Source organism: Bubalus kerabau, chromosome X (assembly GCF_029407905.1).
Source record: "Bubalus kerabau isolate K-KA32 ecotype Philippines breed swamp buffalo chromosome X, PCC_UOA_SB_1v2, whole genome shotgun sequence".
NCBI lineage: Eukaryota > Metazoa > Chordata > Mammalia > Artiodactyla > Bovidae > Bubalus > Bubalus kerabau.
This window is the reverse complement of record NC_073647.1, coordinates 122,083,733-122,108,240: the sequence shown is the minus strand read 5'-3', so window position 1 is coordinate 122,108,240 and position 24,508 is coordinate 122,083,733. Positions and strand designations below refer to the sequence as shown.

The window sequence follows — 24,508 nt, the reverse complement described above, 5'->3', positions numbered from 1 at the left end:
TTTGGCCTCCTAATGGGAAAAATTGACTCCTTAGAAAAGACCCCTGATGCTGGGAAAGATTGAAGGCAGAAAGAGAAAGGGATGACAGAGGACAAGATGGTTGGATGGCATCACCAACTCAATGGATATGAGTTTAAGCAAACTCCGAAAGATAGTGGAGGACAGAGGAGTTTGCCGTGCTACAGTCCTTGGGATCAAAGTGTTGGACATGGCTTAGCGATTGAACAGCAAAAACATATGGGATCTTAGCTCCCCAGCCAGGGCTGGAACCCTGGGAAAGGTGAAGTCTTAACCATGAGCCTGCCAGGGAATTCCCTGTACAATATAGCTTATTTTATATACAATAGTTTGTACTTCTTAATACTCTACCCTTATCTTGTCCCTTTGCCCTCCCTCTCCCTATGGTTAACCACAAGTTTGTTCTTTATTTCTGTGAGTCTGCTGCTTTTTTGTTATATTCACTAATTTGTTGCATTTTTTAGATTCCACATATAAATCATATCATACAGTATTTGTCTTTCTCTGTCTGACTTATTTCACTTATAATGCCCTCCAAGTCCATTTGTGTTGCTGCAAGTGGCAACATTTTATTCTTTTTTATCAGATCAGATCAGTCGCTCAGTCGTGTCCAACTCTTTGCGACCCCATGAATCGCAGCACGCCAGGCCTCCCTGTCCATCACCAACTCCCGGAGTTCACTCAGACTCATGTCCATCGAGTCAGTGATGCCATCCAGCCATCTCATCCTCTGTCGTCCCCTTCTCCTCCTGCCCCCAATCCCTCCCAGCATCAGAGTCTTTTCCAGTGAGTCAACTCTTCGCATTTTATGGCTGAATAGTATTCCACTGTGTGTGTGTTTGTGATCAAACCCAGGTCTCCCACATTGCAGGTGGATTCTTTACCAGCTGAGCCACAAGGGAAGCCCAATTATCCTCCAATTAAAGATAATTTAAAAAAAATTTAATAAAAAACTTTTCTCTCACTGTCAAGATGGATGTTCACCACACAGATTTGTAAATCATTAACGAGAGCCATGGCACCCTCCTGGCCTTAGCCAAGGCCCCCTCTTACTCTCCTGCTCATTTGAGTGGCCAGCAGGCCTCTCCCCAGTGACGTCAGGTAGAGTGTCCTTCAGATGGTCATGTGAGGGCACCACCTGTGCCACCCTGTCCCTGAAGTGGAGCATCTTTGTGTCCAGGGCACGATGCCTCATCTTCCAGTGACTTGCAGGCAACAGGGAGTGCCTCCGGGGTGACTGATGCCAGGGAATCAATCACGATACTCACATCCTACCATGTTGGCTAAATAGCTGTGTGGTTTTTGAAAGCTACTGATTTTGGCTTATGGCTGTGGCATGTTTTAGCACAAGATATAGTCTCCAGGATACCTCACTGGAAGTCACGCCATGACTTGTCGTAGCATGAGACCTGGTCTCCAGGATACCTCACCGGAAGTCACACCAGAGGATCCATTGAGGACCAGAGAAGTCATAGTAGGTGGATAAACCGTGGCAGGTTAGCAGGTCTGTGTGCTCAGGGTCACCTTACAGACCATGCCGTGTCAGCACTAGTGACCCTGTGACACCTGCAGGGAGCCAGGCTTCCTGGGCTCTTTAGACTCTGTTTGATGAGTAGGTTTGGAGGTTGAGCTTTTCTGACCTCATGTGGGCAGGCCATGTGCAGAGTCACGTGGACAGGGGAGAATCAGGCAGAGCTGTACCACTGTTGCTTTAAGAATCGTGTTCCAGCTGTGCCTGTGGGTTCACAGCAGACATGGGGGTCCCGGGCAGCTTATCCTCTGTCTAACTGAGGCACCCTGCCACACCCCTCTCCTCCCCAGGACCAGGGGTCCTCCACCAGGGGAGGAAGGCAGGCAGAGGCTGAGAACCACTGCCCTTGGGAAAGCATGAGTCACCCAAGGTTAGGCTTTTTGTGCATTTTGAAAACACGGGAAGGGGGCTAATGAAGGAGGATTTGTTCTAATTTAAACCCTGCAGAGAACACCAGTGATGACCAGTGCCCTGTTGAGAGTGGGAATGCTGAAACCAGTGTGAGTGGGAACAGGGACTGGGGAGGGCGTGCCTGCCAAACCAGGTCTGTGACCAAAAGCAGTGTCAGGGCAGGCCAGGGTCAGACACCAGACACAGGTCAGCACAGGTGAAAACATCACTTGTGAGATGACATGAGCCCAAGAGTCCAGCCTGGAAAGACCTTGGAGAGTGATGTCAGATTGCTGTTGGTGTGGACACAAGGCCTGGGAATAAGGCTGGCCTCCCTCTGAAGACAGCCTCTGAGAAGAGAGGTGTTTCGAGGCCCAGGTTCTCCTGGTCCCTGAATCTGACAGGTCCTGTAGGAAGTTGCCAGAGACCACCTGACTCTTTACAAAGGGCTTTCAGAGCCTCGAAATGAGATTCAAGGAAGAGGAGACTATATGAACACCAATATATGATGTCCCTAGAAAACAAATTACAAAGTGGCCACTGAACAGACCTAATCTAGTCAGCAAATAGAATTATTAGGCCTACAGTGACTATCTTTTTAAAATTTTATTTATTTATTTTTGGCTGTGCTGGGTCTTCATTGGTGTGCACGGGCTTTCTCTAGTTGCAGCGAGCAGGGGCTACTCTCTAGTTGTGGTGCAAGGGCTCTTCATTGCTGTGGTCTCTCTTGTTACAGAGTACAGGCTCTAGGCATGTGGGCTCAGTAGTTGTGGCTCTCAGGCTCTAGAGCCGAGGCTCAAGTAGTTGTGATTCAGGGGTCAGTTGCTCTGCAGCATGTGGGATCTTCCTGGACCAGGGATTGAACTGGTGTCCTCTGCATTGGTAGGCTGATTCTTTACCACTGGCCCACCAGGGAAGTCCCCTACAGTGACATTTTTAAAGGAAAATTCATTATCAAGCATCATTTACAAATCAAGAACTTTTTGCCTGAAAAATCTCAATTTTTTTGGTGAAAATCAAAATGTCTGGCCATCCATGGCTATAGTCCGATGAGGATGTCTGACTGCTTGTACCATTCATACCGGGCCTTTCCTTTCTCTGTTGTATCTCATGTGTGACCTACTTCACTCATTTATAGCATATTCCTGGCTCCTGGGTCATGGAAAAAGCAAGAGAGTTCCAGAAAAACATCTATTTCTGCTTTATTGACTATGCCAAAGCCTTTGATTGTGTGGATCACAATAAATTGTGGAAAATTCTGAAAGAGATGGGAATACCAGACCACCTGACCTGCCTCTTGAGAAACCTGCATGCAGGTCAGGAAGCAACAGTTAGAACTGGACATGGAACAACAGACTGGTTCCAAATAGGAAAAGGAGTACGTCAAGGCTGTATATTATCACCCTGCTTATTTAACTTATATGCAGAGTGCATCATGAGAAACGCTGGGCTGGAAGAAGCACAAGCTGGAATCAAGATTGCTGGGAGAAATATCAATAACCTCAGATATGCAGATGACACCACCCTTATGGCAGAAAGTGAAGAGGAACTCAAAAGCTTCTTGATGAAAGTGAAAGAGGAGAGTGAAAAAGTGGGCTTAAAGCTCAACATTCAGAAAACGAAGATCATGGCATGCAGTCCCATCACTTCATGGCAGATAGATGGGGAAACAGTGTCAGACTTTATTTTGGGGGGCTCAAAAATCACTGCAGATGGTGATTGCAGCCATGAAATTAAAAGACGCTTACTCCTTGGAAGTAAATTTATGACCAACCTAGACAGCATATTCAAAAGCAGAGACATTACTTTGCCAACAAAGGTCCGGCTAGTCAAGGCTATGGTTTTTCCTGTGGTCATGTATGGATGTGAGAGTTGGACTGTGAAGAAGGCTGAGTGCCAAAGAATTGATGCTTTTGAACTGTGGTGTTGGAGAAGACTCTTGCGAGTCCCTTGGACTGCAAGGAGATCCAACCAGTCCATCCTAAAGGAGATCAGTCCTGGGTGTTCATTGGAAGGACTGATGCTGAAGCTGAAACTCCAATACTTTGGCCACCTCATGTGAAGAGTTGACTCATTGGAAAAGACTCCGATGCTGGGAGGGATTGGGGGCAGGAGGAGAAGGGGACGACAGAGGATGAGATGGCTGGATGGCATCACTGACTTGATGGACATGAGTCTGAGTGAACTCCGGGAGTTGGTGATGGACAGGGAGGCCTGGTGTGCTGTGATTCATGGGGTCGCAAAGAGTCGAACACGACTGAGCAACTGAACTGAAAGATATTTGAGTTCATCGTTTCCATTGTAAATTAATTGTAAAACCACAATTTTATGAAAGATAAAATCTTCTCTTTCAGTGAAATAGTGTAGTGTAGTGCTCTTCAAATTGTTTTGGTATAGTGTCAATATTTTCTGTTACTGTGCAAGTTCGTTGCAAACGGATACAGCCTTATTTTATGTGACTATTATGAAGCTTACATATGACACTTCACTGAAGTTCAGCCACACCTGGACTAATACATTTTCTGTTCAACAAGATGATTCCACTCACCTAAGTGTTGTTGTACAGCCAGATTGCTCGAATGGTCACTAAATGCTAACCTGTGATTTCTGTAGGTCTTGTCACTGACTAGTAGACAATAATGACCCCATGGCAGTACCCAAATCATGTTTGCAGAGCAGTGCAATAGTAAATTTGTTTCATTTTATTCTTTGAGAAGTATGGTTTCAAATCTAAGGAAAGGCAGTGAGGAGGCCCTGAGTTTAGTGTTTCATTTAGCATTTCTCCTTCAGAGTCCTTAATATGGACAAAAGGCTAAGCGCATGCTCAGTTGCTCAAGTCATGTCCGACTCATTGCAACCCCATGGTCTGTAGCCCGTCAGGCTCCTCTGTCCATGGGATTTCCCAGGCAAGCATACTGGGGTAGAGAGGCCATTTCCTTCTCCAGGGGATCTTAACGAGGGATTGAACCCCAGTCTTTTGTATCTCCTGCATTGGCAGGCAGATTCTTTTACCACTGAGCCACCTGGGAAGCCCCACACAAAAGATTATATTACTCTCTTATATTTAGGGTTCTCAAATCACTGTGGGGAAAATATCTCTAAACTTCTGTAAATACAAAATCGACTAAAGCAAAAAACTGGTTTGCTGCAGGGAGGCAGGTTAGATTCTGTTGTTGTGAGATCCTTGGGTTCCGAGATGTAGTATGAGAAGAATTCGCCCACTGAACTGTGGAAGAGAGTCTTCATGTCACAGTGGGGCAAAATAGTGAAAGAAGAAGGGGGCAAACTGGGTTCTGGTCTCCCGTAAGTGTAGTTTACTTGGGGCCCGTCAGCTTCCATGGCTATACAATGTGGTGCTGATGTGCTCAGTCATGGCTGATTCCTTGCGACCCCATGGACTGTAGCCCTCCAGTTTTCTCTGTCCATCAAATTTTCCAGGCAAGAATACTGGACTGGGTTGCCATTTCCTTCTCCAATACAGTGTGGCTGCTGCTGCTGCTGCTAAGTCGCTTCAGTCGTGTCCGACTCTGTGCGACCCCATAGACGGCAGCCCACCAGGCTCCCCCGTCCCTGGGATTCTCCAGGCAAGAACACTGGAGTGGGTTGCCATTTCCTTCTCCAATGCATGAAGGTGAAAAGTGAGAGTGAAGTCGCTCAGTCATGTCTGACTCTTTGCAACCCCATGGACTGCAGCCTACCAGGCTCCTCCGTTCATGGGATTTTCCAGGCAAGAGTACTGGAGTGGGGTGCCATCACCCTAACCCTAACCCTAAGATGGTGCAGAGACACCCAAATGAACTTTTTGACCGACCCAGTATATTGTTTAAATGTAGTTCATTTAAGGTACCATAATTCAGTTTCTTTAGTCTCAAGGAAATTTAGGAATAGTCAGTTTGTATAAACAATTTATCTGGATATGTCACTCAGAACAGAACCCCTTTAAGAGATTTTATAATCAACTGTAGTCCATTATAGTAGTATCATTCCAAGATAGGAAAACGTTACACACTCAGTCAGAGGTAAGGGCATTTTTGAGTTACAGACATGGACATACAAGCATGGAAAAACAGAGATTATAGCTTCAATGTTATAATTTTAGCCATGGCTCAAGTAAATATCAAAAAGTGTTCTTCTCTAGAGGGTATGATTTGAAGAAGCAAATAGACAAACAAAGACTGGAAAACCAGTTTCTCTGTTGTCTCTCACTCAGTGGAGCCTAGATCTCTGTGAACCTATTTCAAGAGGTCGCCAGATGGTCAGATCCTGAAACCAAATTCTCCACCATTTCTGCCAACAATAGGAATAACTTATCAGCTATAAATGAACAAAAACAAAGCAACCACAAAATTACTACAGAGGAAAATTTTTAAATTAAAATTAGAAAATCATGGAAATCCTCTTGGTTTCCATGAGGCTTTGGAATCACCTAGAAGAAACAAGACACTCCTGGGCTTTAATTGAGAATGTGGCACTTTTCTGTCTTGGGAGTTTACCTGGCTCTGACAGGGGAGTCCATGGGCATATCCATGTGACCTCCAAAACAGTTAAAAGATATTTTTAAACAGAGAAAATCATGACACTCTTAAAGATATGAAATGTACATGTATTCAAAGAATCTAACTCCTGAGGCGATTGGCAGATGGTATAACAAAAGGTAACCTGAAGAACAAACATAGAAGTTTTGAAGCAGAGTATTTTAAATGTGTAATTGGAGGCACGCTTGGTTTTATTACAATATGATAAGGGAGACAAATGGATCTCCCCTGGACAAGGCACTCAGTATGTCTATCACTGACCATCAATTTACAGAGGGATGTGAACCAGTTCAAAGATAATCCAAGGCTAGGCTCAGATAAGCTGAAGTGGTGTTCCAGAGACAGGGCTGTGTTTCCATTAAAATATTCTTTTTCTCTCCATGCCCCCTGTTTGTTTATTTATTTATTTTTACTAGACTGTTACAGTGAAATAGAAAGAGTTCCCTATAAAAAGAGGTTCCTGTCACAAGCATTTCTAGGCCAGTCCTGGTCAGGGCCAATTGGCTACTGATGACATCACAAAGCCTGAGCTGTCACAAAGGCAGCTCCCTGAGCAATAAGAGACCTGAGCAAGGGGACACAGCCAGCAGAGAGACACTGGCATCTCAGGAGGCCCCAGCCAGAGGTATCATCAGTCTGAGCTGATAGAGGCAGCATCCAGCCGACACCATGTCTCCGGGAAGACACCTCTGGAACCGCCGTCGCAGCAGGAGACACTCCCTCTCCCGTTCCACCAGGGCCGGGCTGCAGTTCCCTGTGAGCCACGTGGACCGCCTCCTGCGAAGTCAGTTCACCAACCACCTGAGCTCAGCGACGCCCGTGTTCCTGACCGCAGTCCTTGAGTACCTGATAGCCAACATCCTGGACCAGGCGGGGAAGGAGGCCTGCACCAACCACAAGGTGCGCATCGGCCCGGAGCACGTGCAGATGGCGCTGATCAACAATGAGAATCTCCGCCGCCTCTTCCAGCCCCGTGCCTTCTCTCAGCCTGAAGCTTCACCACCCGCTCCTGAGAATTAGGGATGCCCAGGCCCCTGAGTCCAGCCACACCTCATCAGTAGCTTCATCTCGCCCCAGACTGCCCACAGATGAGGGAGGCCTGGTCTTCTGCCCTTAGCGCTGCTATTAAAGTGTTCATGGCTGTGCTTGTAACTGCTTGCTTTCTGTCATTTGTCCTTGAGGTGTCTGGGTGACATGGGGTGGCAGGGGGGTCCTCTCATGAGGGATGGAGGGGTGGAGTGGGTGGTTAGGGAGGGATGCTGGAATCCTGAAATCGGGGAGCAGTTTCCGATGGTGACAGTATGGGGTGTGGTCCTGGGGGGAGTCGCTGGCTGAGGTTGCGGGGCAGGACTTCCTCACTGGCTCTGAAGGAGTCCAGACCAGGGAGGTTGGGAGGTTGGCGCGCAGAGGGCCTCTTGAATTCCCCGAAGGATGGTGGTAATGGGGGAGGGGCTGAAAACCGTGAGGGAAGAGCCTAAGGCTTTATTCCTGATGGGGAACATCTAAAAGTGGGAGGTGAAGCCAAGGGGAGTGATTGAAGAGGATGGTAGAGCAGTCAGTGTGAACTTAATGGGGCAGGACTTTTCCATGAAGATTGAAGAGTGATGGGGAAACCATAAAGAAATACACATAAGAGGAATTATGGCCATGTTGAGTTCATGTATTATTTTACCATCTCATTCCAAAAAAGGGACTTGAGACGGGGCTTCTTAGCCAGTGCTGTGACACTCTCTGTGGACGTTCACCAGATGCCGAAGGGCCCCCCGCTGCTGCTCCTGGCCTGTCATACAGGACTGGGCAGAGGCTGCCCAGCTGGCTTCAACAGTGGGGTCAGTGGACCTGGGTTCGCCATCCCAGTTCACCACTTTCTGGCTGTGTGATCTTGGACATCCGTCTGTTTCCTGTGAGCAGCAGCTTCTTCATCTGTAAAACAGGGATAATCAGAGTTCCTCCATCTTGGGGTTTTCCCATATGTCACCATGTTCCTGTAAACTGTGACTTAACCTGTGACTTAACACAGAGCCTGGCACAGGCCACACCCTTAACAGATGGCTGCTTGTGTCTCCCTCCCCAGATGCTTAGACAGGTCCCCCAGGGGGCGGCCAGGCCTGATTCAGTTATTCTGTTGAGGTACAGAATCTCTGCTTGTGGGGGCAAAGTACAAAGTAGGTAGCCCAGAGAAACATATTTCAAACTTCTGACCTCCAGAATTAAAACCAAATAAATGTTTTATTTTTTTATTTAAGCCGAGTCTGTGGTAATCTGTAAGCGCAGTCTTAGGAAACTAATGGAGCTGAGGAATGAACTTTTGCAATCTTCTAATAAAAGCAGACAGACTTGAGGAAACTATAGCTAACTCTCTAACAAAACTTAATCTTTTTTACTGACAGCAAATGCAGTTCTCAGATTTGAGTTCAATATGATATTTGATACTAAATAACCGGAAGCTGTTTTTTTAAATCATATGAATAAATTCATGAAAACTGAGTCAGACTTGGAAAAATGTAATACAAATTTGTGCTATTTTTCAAAGTTGATTTCCGTACACCTTCTCTACTTTTCTGTATTAAGTACATACATGCTTAATTTTGTATTTTGGTGCCCTCTTTCCTATTCTGGAACAAAATGTCATTTTACTTTAGAACCGAAACATTCGCTTTTTTCCCCTGAGTTTTGAGGCTCATAGTAGGGTCTTGGTAATGTATATTAATTAAAAATTTTAATTAAAGTCACTTTTATTTTGCAGAGAGGTCTGGGGGTCCATAACTGTGTACTTCATGTGATTTTTACTGGACTAGGTCACACATATACCTAACCCACCTTTTTAAGCCACACACATTCCTTATATGTACAGCTTCTCAGTGTGACAAATGTGAATATGTTGATCGACAGACCTGAAGATGTAGCCTCCTTGCAGCATGTACAAATAAGCACAAATGTATAAGTTAAAATTATAGCTAAATAGTGTTTCACTGTATTATCTTTTAAATAATAAAACCATCCATTATGGAGCTCAATTTAGTGTCATCCAAGGTTTTTAGTTACCTAAGGATTTTGAAATGCTCTCAAGCTGACATACCTAGAACTTTATTATTGTGGAAATTTAGGTTTGTCAGCAAAATAATTGGATTTGATTAAACAGATTTTTCAAGTCTTTAAGTTTTATTGGAAGGAATTCTAGGCCATTTGATCAGTAAAAGTGTATAAGTTTTGGGGGAAAAAAAATACCCAAGTAGCTTTAAAAAGTTTGCTTGTATTACACCTAACATGGATAAATGAAGGATGATACAGTTTTCACAAAACTTGAACTGTTAAGCTAGACTTGCTTGCTAAAGATTTAACCACATTTTATGCATTTGAGTTCTCCAAATGGTTGTTAGTTTCTTAGAGAATACGTATTATTTCAGTCTAGCTCATTTTAAGTGTCACAGTTCAATTTCTTTATTTTCAGGGAATTTAAAGAATACTTCCTTTATATAATTAATGATTTATTAGATATTACAATCAGAACAGAGCTCCTTTAAATTCAGAGTTTTCATGATCTAATATATTAATATCTCCCAGATGAAATAAAGGGCTTTACAGGTGTGATTTTGCAGGTGGCTCAGTGGGAAAGAACCCACCTGCCAATGCAGGAGAGGCAGGAGATGGAGTTCCATCCCTGGGTCAGGAAGATCCCCTGGAGGAGGGCATGACAACCCACTCCAGTATTCTTGCCTGGAAAATCCTATGGACAGAGGAGCCTGGCGGGCTACAGTCTATGGGGTTGCAAAGAGTCAAACACAACTGAGCGACTAAGCACACACAGATGAAAGAAAACATTACGCACATAATCAGAGGTGAAGACATTTCTGAATTAGAGCTACATAGATATATAAGCAGAGAGAAATAGAGCTTATAGCTTCAGTTCTACAACTATGCCATGAGTTAAGGATAGACATAGAAACCAAAGAACTCACCAGTCCAGATAGCAAAATGCTGTTTTCCTCCTAAAGGGTATGAAATTCTTAATTGAGGTGAGCTCAATAACAGGTAAACCACAAAAAGAAAAAGACTGAAAAACCATATGTTTTTGTCTCATCCATCAGAGATGAGATGTGTATAAACCATCAATCCATGTAGAGAGATCTCTAAATGACCTGACCCTAAAACGAAATTCCTATCTGTTCCTGCCAACAGTGGAGAATAACCTATGGGGCTATAACATATCTGAAGTAAAACAAAGACTTAGTAGATTACTAAATTAAAACTAGAGAAACAGAGTCAACAACATTGCTTTGGTGCTTTGGGTTTACCTAGACCACCAAGAAAAGACATGTCTGGGCTTAAATTCTGCACAAGGTACACATTGTCTATCTTTGAATTTGATCTGCTCTAGTAGGTATCAATGTATTAGACATTTTGATTTGACCTCTAAGATAACTGAAAGGTAATTTTTTTTCTTTTGGAGGGTTTAGTTTAATTCATTTTTAAAAATCTATTTTTATGCAATTTTAAAGTTTATATTCTGTGTGCAGTTATTACAAAATATTGGCTGTAATCCCCTTGTTGTATAATACATCTTTGTAGGCTATCTTATACCCACTAGTTTGCACCTCTCACTTCTCTACCCCCAAATTGCCCATCTCCTCACTAGTAACAAGTAGTTTGTTCTCTATATCCATGATTCTACTGCTTTTGTGTAATAGTCATTGTTTTGTTGTAATTTTTAGATACCACATGTAAGTGATGTCATACAGTATTTTGTCTTTCTCTGTCTGACTTATTTCAATTAGCAAAACGCCTTCCAAATCCATCTATGTTGCTGCACATGGCAAAGTTTTGTTCTTTTTTATGGTTGAGTAGTATTCCATTGTGTGTGCGTGTGTATGTATCACATCTTCTTTATCCATTCACCTATAGATGGATACTTATGTTGATTCTCTATCTTGACAATTATAAATAATGCTTCACTTGAACACTGAGGTGCATGCATCTTTTCTAATCAGTGTTTTGTTTATCTTGGCTATATACCTAGAGTGGAATTGCTGGGTAGTTTTATTTTTAGTTTTTTTTTCTTTTTTTTGGAAGCTCCACACTGTTTTCCACAGTGGCTACACCCATTTAATTTCCCACCAACAGTATATGAGGATTCCTTTTTTCCCATCCTCATCAATATATGTTATTTGTGCTCTTTCTGATGATAGGCATACTGACAAAAGTGAGGCAATATCTCATTGTGGTTTTTCATTTCCTGTTTAGAAAAATGTCTATTCATTTCTTTCACTCATTTCTAAATCAAGTTGTTTTTGGATGTTGAGTTGTATGAGTTATTTATATAGGTTGTGTATTAATCCCTTATTAGTCGTATCATTTGCAAATTTTTTCTCCAATTCAGTAGATTGTCTTTCATCTTGTCAGTGTCTTCCTTTGCTATGAAAAAGCTTTTTAAGTTCCATTCGATCTCATTTGTTTATTGCCTTTACTTTAGGAGACAGATCCAAAAAAATATTCCTGTGATTTATGTTACAGCGTTTTGCCTATGTTTTCATCTAGGAGTTTTTTGGTATTCCATTTACGTTTAAGTCTTTAATTAATTTTGAGTTTATTTTTGTATATAGTATTAGAGAATGTTCTAATTGCATTCTTTTACAGTTTTCTCAGCACCCCTTATTGAAGAGACTGTTTTTTCTCCATTGTATATTCTTGCCTCCTTTGTTATAGATTAATTGACCATAGTGGGTTTACTTCTGGGCACTCTATCCTGTTCCATTGGTGTATGTGTCTAATTTTATGCCAGTACCATACTGTTTTGATTACTGTAGCATAATAATACAGTGGGAACTCAGGGAGCATGATTCCTATAGCCCTTTTCTTTCACAAGATTATTTTGGCTATTCAGGATCTTTTGTGTTTCCATACACATTTAAAACTCATTTTTCTAGTTTTGAGAAAAATGCCATTTGTAATTTGATAGGGATTGCATTAAATCTCTAGATTGCCTTGGGTAGTATGGTCATTTTAACAATATTAACTCCTCCAAGCCAAGAACATGGTATATTTTTCCAACTATTTGTGTCATCTTCAATATATTGCGTTAGTATCTTTTAGTATACAGAGTATAGGCCTTTGACCTCCTTAGGTAGGTTTGTTTATTCATAGGTATTTCATTCTTTTTAATGCAATGGTGAATGGAATTATTTCCTTAATTTCTTTTTCTGATATTTTGTTATTGTGTAGAAATGCAATCAATTTCTTTATATTAAATTTATCTTAAAGATAATTTTTCAGTTCAGTTCAGTCGATCAGTCGTGTCTGACTCTTTGCGACCCCATGAACTGCAGCACGCCAGGCCTCCCTGTCCATCACCAACTCCCGGAGTTTACTCAAACTCACGTCCATCGAGTTGGTGATGCCATCCAGCCATCTCATCCTCTGTTGTCCCCTTCTCCTCCTGCCCCCAATCCCTCCCAGCATCAGGGTCTTTTCCAATGAGTCAGCTCTTCGCATGAGGTAGCCAAACTATTGGAGTTTCAGCTTTAGCATCTGTCCTTCCAATGAACACCCAGGACTGGTCTCCTTTAGAATGGACTGGTTGCATCTGCTTGCAGTCCAAGGGACTCTCAAGAGTCTTCTCCAACACCACAGTTCAAAAGCATCAATTCTGTGGCTCTCAGCTTTCTTCACAGTCCAACTCTCACATCCATACATGACCACTGGAAAAACCATAGCCTTGACTAGATGGACATTTGTTGGCAAAATAATGTCTCTGCTTTTGAATGTGCTATCTACGTTGGTCATAACTTTTCTTCCAAGGAGTAAGTGTCTTTTAATTTCATGGCTGCAATCACCATCTGCAGTGATTTTGGAGCCCAAAAAATAAAGTCTGATACTGTTTCCACTGTTTCCCCGTCTAATTCCCATGAAGTGATGGGACCAGATGCCATGATCTTCATTTTCTGAATGTTGAGCTTTAAGCCAACTTTTTCACTCTCCTCTTTCACTTTCATCAAGAGGCTTTTTAGTTCCTCTTCACTTTTTGCCATAAGGGTGGTGTCACCTGCATATCTGAGGTTATTGATATTTCTCCTGGCAATCTTGATTCCAGCTTGTGCTTCTTCCAGCCCAGCGTTTCTCATGATGTAATCTGCATATAAGTTAAATAAGCAGGGTGACAGTATATAGCCTTGACATACTCCTTTCCTATTTGGAACCAGTCTGTTGTTCCATGTCCAGTTCTAATTGTTGCTTCCTGACCTGCATATAGGTTGCTCAAGAGGCAGGTCAGGTGGTCTGGCATTCACATCTCTTTCAGAATTTTCCACAGTTTATTGTGATCCACACAGTCAAAGGCTTTGGCATAGTCAATAAAGCAGAAATAGATGTTTTTCTGGAACTCTCTTGCTTTTCCCATGATCCAGCAGATGTTGGCAATTTGATCTCTGGTTCCTCTGCCTTTTCTAAAACCAGCTTGAACGTTAGAAAGTTCACAGTTCACGTATTGCTGAAGCCTGACTTGGAGAATTTTGAGCATTACTTTACCAGTGTGAGAGATGAGTGCAATTGTGCAGTAGTTTGAGCATGCTTTGGCATTGCCTTTCTTTGGGATTGGAATGAAAACTGACCTTTTCCAGTCCTGTGGCCACTGCTGAGTTTTCCGAATTTGCTGGCATATTGAGTGCAGCACTTTCACAGCATCATCTTTCACGATTTGAAATAGCTCAACTGGGATTCCATCACCTCCACTAGCTTTGTTTGTAGTGATGCTTTCTAAGGCCCACTTGACTTCACATTCCAGGATGTCTGGCTCTAGGTCAGTGATCACACCATCGTGATTATCTTGGTCATGAAGATCTTTTTTGTACAGTTCTTTTCTATATATTCCTGCCACCTCTTCTTAATATCTTTTGCTTCTGTTAGGTCCATACCATTTCTGTCCTTTATCGAGCCCATCTTTGCATGAAATGTTCCCTTGGTATCTCTAATTTTCTTGAAGAGATCTCTGGTCTTTCCCATTCTGTTGTTTTCCTCTATTTCTTTGCATTGATTGCTGAGAAGGCTTTTTTATCTCTCCTTGCTATTCTTTGGAACTCTGCATTCAGATGCTTATATCTTTCCTTTTCTCCTTTCCTTTTCACTTCTCTCCTTTTCACAGCTATTTGTAAGGCCTCCCCAGACAGCCATTTTGCTTTTTTGCATTTCTTTTCCTTGAGGATGGTCTTGATCCCTGTCTCCTGTACAATGTCACGAACCTCTGTCCATAGTTCATCAGGCACTCTATCTATCAGATATAGTCCCTTAAATCTATTTCTCACTTCCACTGTATAATCATGAGGGATTTGATTTAGGTCATACCTGAATGGTCTCGTGGTTTTCCCTACTGTCTTCAATTTAAGTCTGAATTTGGCAATAAGGAGTTCATGATCTGAGCCACAGTCAGTTCCCAGTCTTGTTTTTGCTGACTGTATAGAGCTTCTCCATCTTTGGCTGCAAAGAATATAATCAATCTGATTTCGGTGTTGACCATCTGGTGATGTCCATGTGTAGAGTCTTCTCTTGTGTTGTTGGAAGAAGGTGTTTTCTATGACCAGTGCGTTCTGTTGGCAAAACTCTATTAGCCTTTGCCCTACTTCATTCCATATTCCAAGGCTAAATTTGCCTGTTACCCCAGGTGTTTCTTGACTTCCTACTTTTGCATTCTAGTCCCCTATAATGAAAAGGACCTCTTTTTTGGGTGTTAGTTCTAAAAGGTCTTGTAGGTCTTCATAGAACCATTCAACCTCAGCTTCTTCAGCATTACTGGTTGGGGCATAGACTTGGATTACTGTGGTATTGAATGGTTTGCCTTGGAAACGAACAGAGATCATTCTGTCGTTTTTGAGATTGCATCCAAGTACTGCATTTCAGACTCTCTTGTTGACCATGATGGCTACTCCATTTCTTCTAAGGGATTCCTGCCCACAGTAGTAGATATAATGATCATCTGAGTTAAATTCACCCATTCCAGTCCATTTTAGTTTGCTGATTCCTAGAATGTCGACGTTCACTCTTGCCATCTCCTGTTTGACCACTTCCAATTTGCCTTGATTCATGGACCTAACATTCCAGGTTCCTATGCAATATTGCTCTTTACAGCATCAGACCTTGCTTCTATCACCAGTCACATCCACAACTGGGTATTGTTTTTTGCTTTGGCTCCATCCCTTTATTCTTTCTGGAGTTATTTCTCCACTGATCTCCAGTAGCATATTGGGCACCTACCGACCTGGGGAGTTCCTCTCTCAGTATCCTATCATTTTGCCTTTTCATACTGTTCATGGGGTTCTCAAGGCAAGAATACTGAAGTGGTTTGCCATTCCCTACTCCAGTGGACCACATTCTGTCAGACCTCTCCACCTTAACCTGCCCATCTTGGGTGGCCCCACATGGCATGGCTTCGTTGCATTGAGTTAGACAAAGCTGTGGTCCATGTGATCAGATTGACTAGTTTTCTGTTATTATAGTTTGTGTGTCTGCCCTCTGATGCCTCTCTTAACACCTACCATCTTACTTGGGTTTCTCTTGCCTTGGATGTGGGGTATATCTTCACGGCTGCTCCAGCAAAGCACAGCCACTGCTCCTTACCTTGGACAAGGGGTATCAATGTGGAGTAGCTCCTCTCAGCCCTCCTGCACCCGAGATTTTTAGAACAAAATAAATCATGTAAATGCAGATGTGAAATGAACACATGTTGAAAGATTTTACTTGAATCATGAGAGAACCAGGAGATGTTAAAACCATTAAAAAAAGAAAAGTGAATACAAAGAAGAGATACAAGAATATTGTTTGGTAGTATTGAAATGAGCTAAAGGTCAGAGCCACAGGCCCTAGGGTGAAGACTTTGTCCCACAGGGTTGAATCACAGGCCAAGGACTTCAAGCCATAAAGAATTATTTTCAGGCCTTGAAACCTCAGGTAACTTCCTGGCTAGATTTTGATTTTGCTTGGGCTAGTGACTCTCCTTGTTCGGTCTTGTGAAATGAGAATATCCATAACTATGCCTGTCCCACTACAAATTTTGAGAGTAGATAACTTATTTTCTAGTTTCACAAGTCCGTAGATGGAGAGGAATTTTGCCTGAGGATCTCACTCATACCTGATCAAGATGATGAGGTTTTACACTTTCAGTTTGTTCTGAAATAGTTTGAGACTTTTGGGATTGAAGTGTTCGGTGAATGTATTTTGCATGTGGGTGGGGGGCAGGTGGACATGAACCTCTAGGGGCCGGAGTGTGGACTTAGGTAGGCTGGATAGTGATTCCAAAATATATCCAGGTTCTAGCCCATAAACCTGTGAATATTACCTTCTATGACAAAAGATATTTTTTTTTTCCTGCAAATATGATTAAGTGGAAGATTTTGAGTGGAGGAGAATATCCTAGATTTTATGCATGGACCCTTAGTGTAATTGCAAGTGTTCTTATAAGAAAAAGGTTGAGGAAGAGTTTTGACATAGAATAAGGCATGGTGACTACTGAAGCAAGATGCTATACTATTAGCTTTGAAGATGGTAGAATGGACCATAGACAAAGAATGTACCTCTAGGAGCTGGAAAAGGCAAAGAAACAAATTCTCTAGAACCTCTGGAGGGAGTGTGGCTCTGCCAGTGCCCAAGTTTAGCCCAGTAACAATAATTTCAAAACTCTTGACCTCTAGACTGTAAGACAATGATTGTGTGTTTGTGTTTTAAGCCACCAAGATTATGATAAATTGTTTCAGAAGCCATAGGTAACTAAAACTTCTCTCAAACTACTTTTACTTGAATCCATGTCTTAGCATCTGCTTCTAAGGGAACACAAACTAAGATGCTCGGTGAGGATAAAGGATGTAGCAGCCAGTTGATTGATTGTTCCCCACCACCTTCCTGACATATGATGCATATGATTATGTTTTGAGGTTGGGTAAAGCCGTGCAAATTAAAAGACACTTACCCCTTGGAAGGAAAGTTATGACCAACCTAGATAACATATTAAAAAGCAGAGATATTACTTTGCCAGCAAAGATCCGTCTAGTCAAGGCTATGGTTTTTCCAGTGGTCATGTATGGATATGAGAGTTGGACTGTGAAGAAAGCTGAGTGCCAAAGAATTGATGCTTTTGAACTGTGGTGCTGGAGAAGACTCTTGAGAGTCCCTTGGACTGCAAGGAGATCCAACCAGTCCATCCTAAAGGAGACTAGTCCTGGGTGTTCATTGGAAGGACTGAAGCTGAAGCTGAAACTCCAATACTTTGGCCACCTCATGCGAATTGCTGACTCATTGGAAAAGACCCTGATGCTGGGAGCGATTGGGGGCAGGAGGAGAAGGGGACGACAGAGGACGAGATGGCTGGGTGGCATCGCTGACTTGATGCACATGAGTTTGAGTGAACTCTGGGAGTTGTTGATGGACAGGGAGGCCTGGCGTGCTGCAGTTCATGGGGTCGCAAAGAGTCGGACACGACTGAGCAACTGAACTGAACTGAAAGTCGTGCAAGATTGTGTAAGATGAAACAGAAGAAATAGGTCTCTTATTACCATTTAAATTTTGTCAGAGATGAAGCTCCCTGGGAGACTTTTACTCTGGAATAACTGGCACTAGAGTAGCTCTTCTGCCAAAAACAGTAACAGAACTGGGCAGAATATGTGAGCTGACTGTTTTTGAGCATTGTACAACATGCAGCACAAGGTTGTGATTCCAGAGACAAAGGAAGCACTGCTGCTGCTGCTAAGTCACGTCAGTTGTGTCTGACTCTGTGCGACCCATAGACGGCAGCCCATCAGGCTCCCCCATCCCTGGGATTCTCCAGGCAAGAACACTGGAGTGGGTTGCCATTTCCTTCTCCAATGCAGGAAAGTGAAAAGTGAAAGTGAAGTCGCTCAGTCGTGTCTGACTCCTAGCGACCCCATGGACTGCAGCGCACCAGGCTCCTCTGTCCATGGGATTTTCTAGGCAAGAGTACTGGAGTGGGGTGCCATTGCCTTCTCCTAAAGGAAGCACACAGGTAGCTAAATCATCACTCCAGTTGTCTGCCTGGGGAAAACATTCCAATGGCACAGTAAGCTGGATTCTAGGCAACACACAATGGTACTGCTGGGCTGATGAGGTAGAAATCAAGTTTCAGTAAAGCTAAAGAAGCTGGAATTTGCAAGACAAGACATCAGAGAAGAGGGAGCTATGTAAAGGAAGATCTTCAAAAGTTCATTTGGAGGTTTCCCAAGAGTCTTTGGCTGAGGACTGAGCTGTATAGTCATAGGGAAAGACTACTGAGACTAACCAGAGGGTACAGGGTTAAGAGAGGAACAGAGATACTACCAGTTGACCCATGCTGGGGAATGTTGGAGATACAGGAAACAAGAAATGAGTCCTTGATAATACCTCCCTAATATGTTGGGTATCCAGCTGAAACATCAGAAGCTTTAGGAGTAAAGATTATGCCCCATTGTAAGGCCTACAGTAGATTCATTCTTTAACAATCCTAAAACCCAACAAGAGATAGAATTTTGAGGTTGAATCCTCAAAATTAACTGGGCTTAGGAAACAACTTAGGCTTTTTGCATACTTTAATAAAGCATAAGATCCAAGGTATCAAACTACCTGTTAAACCATCGACACTCTACAGAACCCAGCGTTCCTAAAAGATCTAAACAGAACAAACATCAACTCTTCAGAACCCAGCGTTCCTCAATATTTTTAATATACAATAAAAATATTCAGCATGGAGAAAACAGGAAAATAGTCAAGAAAAAGTCAATAGAGAAAAGCCCCAAGATGGCCAGTTGTTGGATTTTATAGACAAAGACTTTAAAGCAATTATTCTATAGTCAAAGAACTAAAGACAAATGTTCAGTGAATGAAGGAAGTATGGTCTTAATGAATGAACAGATTAGGAATTTTAACAAACAATGGAAAAGTGTAAATAACCAAATGAAAATTTAGAACTTACAATCAGCAAAATAAAACACATAAAAGATGGGCTCAACATCACCTTGAAGAAAGAATCAGTGAATGTGAAGACAAATTAGTAGGAATTATTTAATCTGAATTGATGCTTTTGAGCTATGGTGTTGGAGAAGGCTCTTGAGAGTCCCTTGGACTGCAAGGAGATCCAACCAGTCCATCCTAAAGGAAATCAGTCCTGAATATTCATTGGAAGGACTGATGCTGAAACTGAAGCTCCAATACTTTGGCCACCTGATGCGAAGAGCTGACTCATTGGAAAAGACCCTGATGCTGGGAAAGATTGAAGGCAGGAGGAGAAGGGGACGACAGGGGATGAGGTGGTTGAATGGGATCATGAACTCAATGGACTTGAATTTGAGCAAGCTCCAGGAGTTGGTGATGGACAGGGAAGTCTGTTGTGCTGCAGTCCATGGGGTCGCAAAGAGTCGGACACGACTGAGCAACTAAACTGAAGTGATCTAATCTGAAAAACAGAATTAAGCATTTATCCTTTAAAATAAATAAATTTAAATTAAAACAAAAAGGTATTATATTGGCTTCTCCTGTATTAGTCTTTGGACTTAAATTAATAACTTTACTGTCACTTTAAGCTGGACTCATGTGATTTGTTTGTTTGTTTGTTTTAATTTCCCAGAACCTCGAAGGACCATTGCAGAAAAACAGAAAAAGAGGCCTGCTATGATAATATAAATGAATACTCATCTTGGGGAAATAATCTTTCAAAATTTTCACTTACTCCAACATAGTACAAGTACTAAGAAGAGTTCACTCATTATCTACTGTTCAGCTGAGCAGCCACATCCTGTTACAGTTTACCTTCTAAAAGTCATACGTACACAGGGCAGGTTCATGGTTAGAAACATGATCTGTGTTGCTGGAATGCCTGGATTTAACTTCTGGATGTACCACTTACTAATTGGGTAACTGTGGGCAAAGTTCTTAGTTTCCTTATCTGTATTATGGGGATAATAGCTCATACCTCTTAAGTTTTGGAAACTATAGGAAATGATATGTATAAAGCACTTGGAATAGTACCTGGCAGATATGTGTTGGCTGTTATCATTAGATACATTTTCCCCCAGGTCCTTTAATAATACGAGTTTGGGGGAATAGAATATTCAATGAATAAATCATCTTGAAAACATTGATTTAAAAAGTAACTCATGTCAGTGTGCTTTAAAGGCTAAAACAGCTCTTACCTTTCCCCTGCTGATTCGTTTTTTTTAAAGTAGAGATATGCCTGCTTCTTTGGAATAGCTGTCCACCACAGATAAATATTACTTTGTGCTACTGGGTGTGTTCAGTGTGTAAATAGATCGTGGGAACACAAGAGGCTAGTTTTTCAAGTTTCTGCTCCGTGCACTCCATGAGGGTCAGGTAGTCCAGCATTCTACAGTTTGTGTGTTTGAAAGAAAAGTAAGCCTACAAAGGTGTTCCATCCATCAGATTGAGGTAAGAATACTGTGTCTAGTGGACTTTAGTATGACATCTTCTTTCTTGATTTTTATATTTTGTGTTTGTGAGGTGGGGTTTGGTTTCAGGAAATGAAAGACTAATCTCACCATTTGGTTAAAAGGAAAAAGACAGGAATATATAAAGAAGGGGCATTTTGGCCAATGGGCTGCTCTGTAAATTTGATGGAATGAGGAGGGAGATATAGGTATCTTCTTGTTATTAGCATTTAATTTAATCTACAAATTGAAGCATTGCTCTAGATCCCACTGAACATAGGAGCAATTATGTATCTAGGACATAATCAATTTCATAGCAGAAGTACTGTGTCACTTTGCCAAATCTATTACACCTCTAGGTATAAAGTAGTAGTCCTTTTGCTCTGAATTTCTTTTCTTTGTTAGATAAGTCAGATTTTATTTAGCACCATTGAATTGTTCTTTGCTTTCACTCCTATTCTTGATACGGTGACATATCTAGTATGGATATATATTTAGTATGATTGCTGAAGTTTGAAAGCCTTGGAATAAGTTCAATATGAATATGATGTTTTTAACACCACAGGAAGATGAGATACTGACTGTGAATATGAATATAATACACTAGAGAGATGCATCAGGTTTTAAAATATTTCTCTTTATTTTTTTTAATTTTATTTTATTTTTAAACTTTACATAATTGTATTAGTTTTGCCAAATATCAAAATGAATCCGCCACAGGTATACATGTGTTCCCCATCCTGAACCCTCCTCCCTCCTCCCTCCCCATTCCATCCCTCTGGGTCGTCCCAGTGCACCAGCCCCAAGCATCCAGTATCGTGCATCGAACCTGGACTGGCAACTCGTTTCATACATGATATTTTACAAGTTTCAATGCCATTCTCCCAAATCTTCCCACCCTCTCCCTCTCTCACAGAGTCCATAAGACTGTTTAAAATATTTCTCTTTAATATGGATTGTTTTAATTAGCTAGACCATCGTCCTCATTTAAGTCAAAACTGCATTTTGCAACATATCAGAGTATGTATTTGGAGAACAAAGGAGGTATCTATTTAAAGCATTCAAAGTCATGACTAGAAAATATTATATATGATAATATATTTTAAATACTGCTTAAATTTTGGCCTCCTTAAAATGTCTTTCAAGCATAGGCACTGAGTGTTTAATGTTTTCACTTCATAATACACTGTTTGTATGTTGTTTAGATAACAGCTTAAACACGAGACTGTTATAATTTAAAGCCTATGGCTTAAGTGCATAAAGACATTCAATTGGACATCATTAAAATTCTTAAACAGATCCCTCTATCCCTGTGTGCATAAAAACATGTACACAAATATGTATTTACATATGGGCAACTAATATCTGGGAAACAGATAAGGAAAAAAGTAAGAAGATGTCTTTTTGTTGTCAAATCATGTTTATTCTATGTACTTAGGATTTCTGAAATGCTCTACCAGTCTGTGGTAATTAGCTGTGCTGTCATTCAACTTATTCAAGTTTGACAACGTGTTCTAATAATTTAGGGAATACAATAATAAAATAGTTCTTTTTACTTCTTTGTGTCCTGGAGACACATCTAGTATTTTTGTTGAAATGACTTTCTTCTAATCATTTTGTATGTTAAGAGAAGGAAGTGCAACTTGAGTTTGTGAAACATGCAGTTTGTTTTACCTAAGCCTTATTACTCAATGACATATGTTACGGCTATCTTGCCAGCATATGTAAACATTTAGCTATAATCCTTTCTATTTAGAATTTACTTGTAACTACGTTTTTGTATATCCCATATGTTGTTTGTGTTTGCACTCACTCTCACCCATTTACTCCCACACACATCCACATATTTTGAATGATTTCGTGAAACACTTTTTTTCTTTTTACTTATTTTTGTCTGTGCTGGATCTTCGTTGCTGCATGAAGGTTTTCTCTAGTTGCAGCGAGCAGGGTCTATTCTCTAGTTGTGTTGCTCGGGCTTCTCATTGTGAGGCTTCTCTTGTTGCAGAGCTCTAAAGCATGGGCTCAGTAGTTGTAGTGCATGGGCTTAGTTGCTCCGTGGCCTGTGGGATCTTCCCTGACCAGTTATCGAACCTGTGTCCATTGCATTGGTAGGCAGATTCTTTACCACTGGACCACAAAGGAAAACCCCATCAAGGGACTTGAAATTTGTCTTAAATGTGGGTCCATTCCAGGCTATGTCTTTCCGTGGGTAGTATCATTTTCTTGACTTCTGTTTCTTTACCCTGCTTTATACCATCTTCCTTGATGCCTAATCCATGGAGTTCTGACTCTACTCAAGATAGCACTAGTAAAGCAGGTAGGTCCCCTTACTTCCATCACTTGTAGACTTGGCAACTATAGTGACTGCCTTAAGTTCTTGAAGATCATCTGGAAGTCAGGCAGAGCTGTTAGAAGGACAAAATCTGATAAATATATAGTATCCTAGGGTAGGAAGTCCACCTGATCTGTTATATCATTTGAGCAAGAACACATCTCTAAGAAATGGTTAATTAAATATGCCTCTATTATTATACTACCCACTTTCTCTGTTTTAAAATCCCACTTTCTGTAAATTGCCCTATGACATGACATCTATCTTCATTGGCTTATTGACACTGTATTTCCAAGGGTCATTTGTGGTGCTTTTAGGAAATCTAATTATGTTCATTCATTTATCTATTGATTCCCCTATTCAGTAACTGTTTATTTAGTAACATGTAAACATGGGCACTACTGTGTGCTGAAGTTACAGTAGGAAACACTGAAAGTTTGCCTTTAAGTACCTCTATTCTAGTTAGGAACGATGCCAATTTACTCAAGTAATTTATTATAAATGTAATAAGTGCTGTGACGTATACTTATTCGAATCCTCATTCCATTTGACTCCTTTGCTTTATGTGGCATTCATTGTCACTTCCTACTTCTTGAATTTTTTCCAATCTTAATATCTGTTATTCTATGCTATCTCTTCAGCTACTTTTGTACCACTTTCCCTCTTGTTTCTTCTTCTCTTCCCTAAGTGATGGTTTCCCCCTAGGTTTAGCATTTGGGCCATAATGAATTACTTGTTTTCTTGGCCTGTGCCTTCTATCGATTCATAGTTTTAAATATCACCTCTAAGTGGATGCCTCCAAGTTATCCATTTCTAGGTTTTTCTATCTACTGCATATTTTCCCACTTGTACATCCAAGTCCAACTGTCACTCAGTGTTCTTCAGGATTGTAGCCAAACTCACTTTTATGTGAAACCAATTCCTCTTTAATCCATGTTTCTGTTAATGGCATTGACGGTCTCCTGGCTTCTCATGTTTGACACCTTGAAATCAGTTTTGCATCTAATTTCTCATTGACTCTCAATACCTAAACCACTACCAAGTTCTTTCATTTTTTTCATGATAATCTAGCTAATATCTATCCTTTCTCATCTCCTTTTTCTGTTATTTTTCCTTTTATTCTGTGTTTTCTCATCTTCCCCTCCCCGAGAGTCATCTTGAATTCAGAGTCTTGGTTATATTCTAGCTCCATCAGAAAATCCATCCCCAGAAAGTCCCTAACTCATAGGTATCTTCTTTTTCTAAACCTTCAGAACAAAATAATGGAAGTGATGGGAATAACAGGTTTTGGTAG

The 24,508-nt window shown here is 41.4% G+C and overlaps 2 protein-coding genes across 21 annotated transcripts in view; both read left to right on the top strand.

Moving 5' to 3' along the window:
- Positions 1 to 7,621, top strand: part of LOC129640161 (histone H2A-Bbd type 1) — a gene marked incomplete at its 5' end in the record, with an annotated part of 109,760 nt that extends 102,139 nt beyond the window's left edge. The window contains one exon of the mRNA XM_055565398.1: positions 7,212 to 7,621. Coding sequence (XP_055421373.1) covers positions 7,212 to 7,494 — 283 coding nt within the window. The remainder of the gene's footprint in view (positions 1 to 7,211) is intronic.
- Positions 1 to 24,508, top strand: part of SYTL5 (synaptotagmin like 5) — a 291,111-nt gene that overhangs the window by 101,906 nt on the left and 164,697 nt on the right. The window lies entirely within an intron of this gene.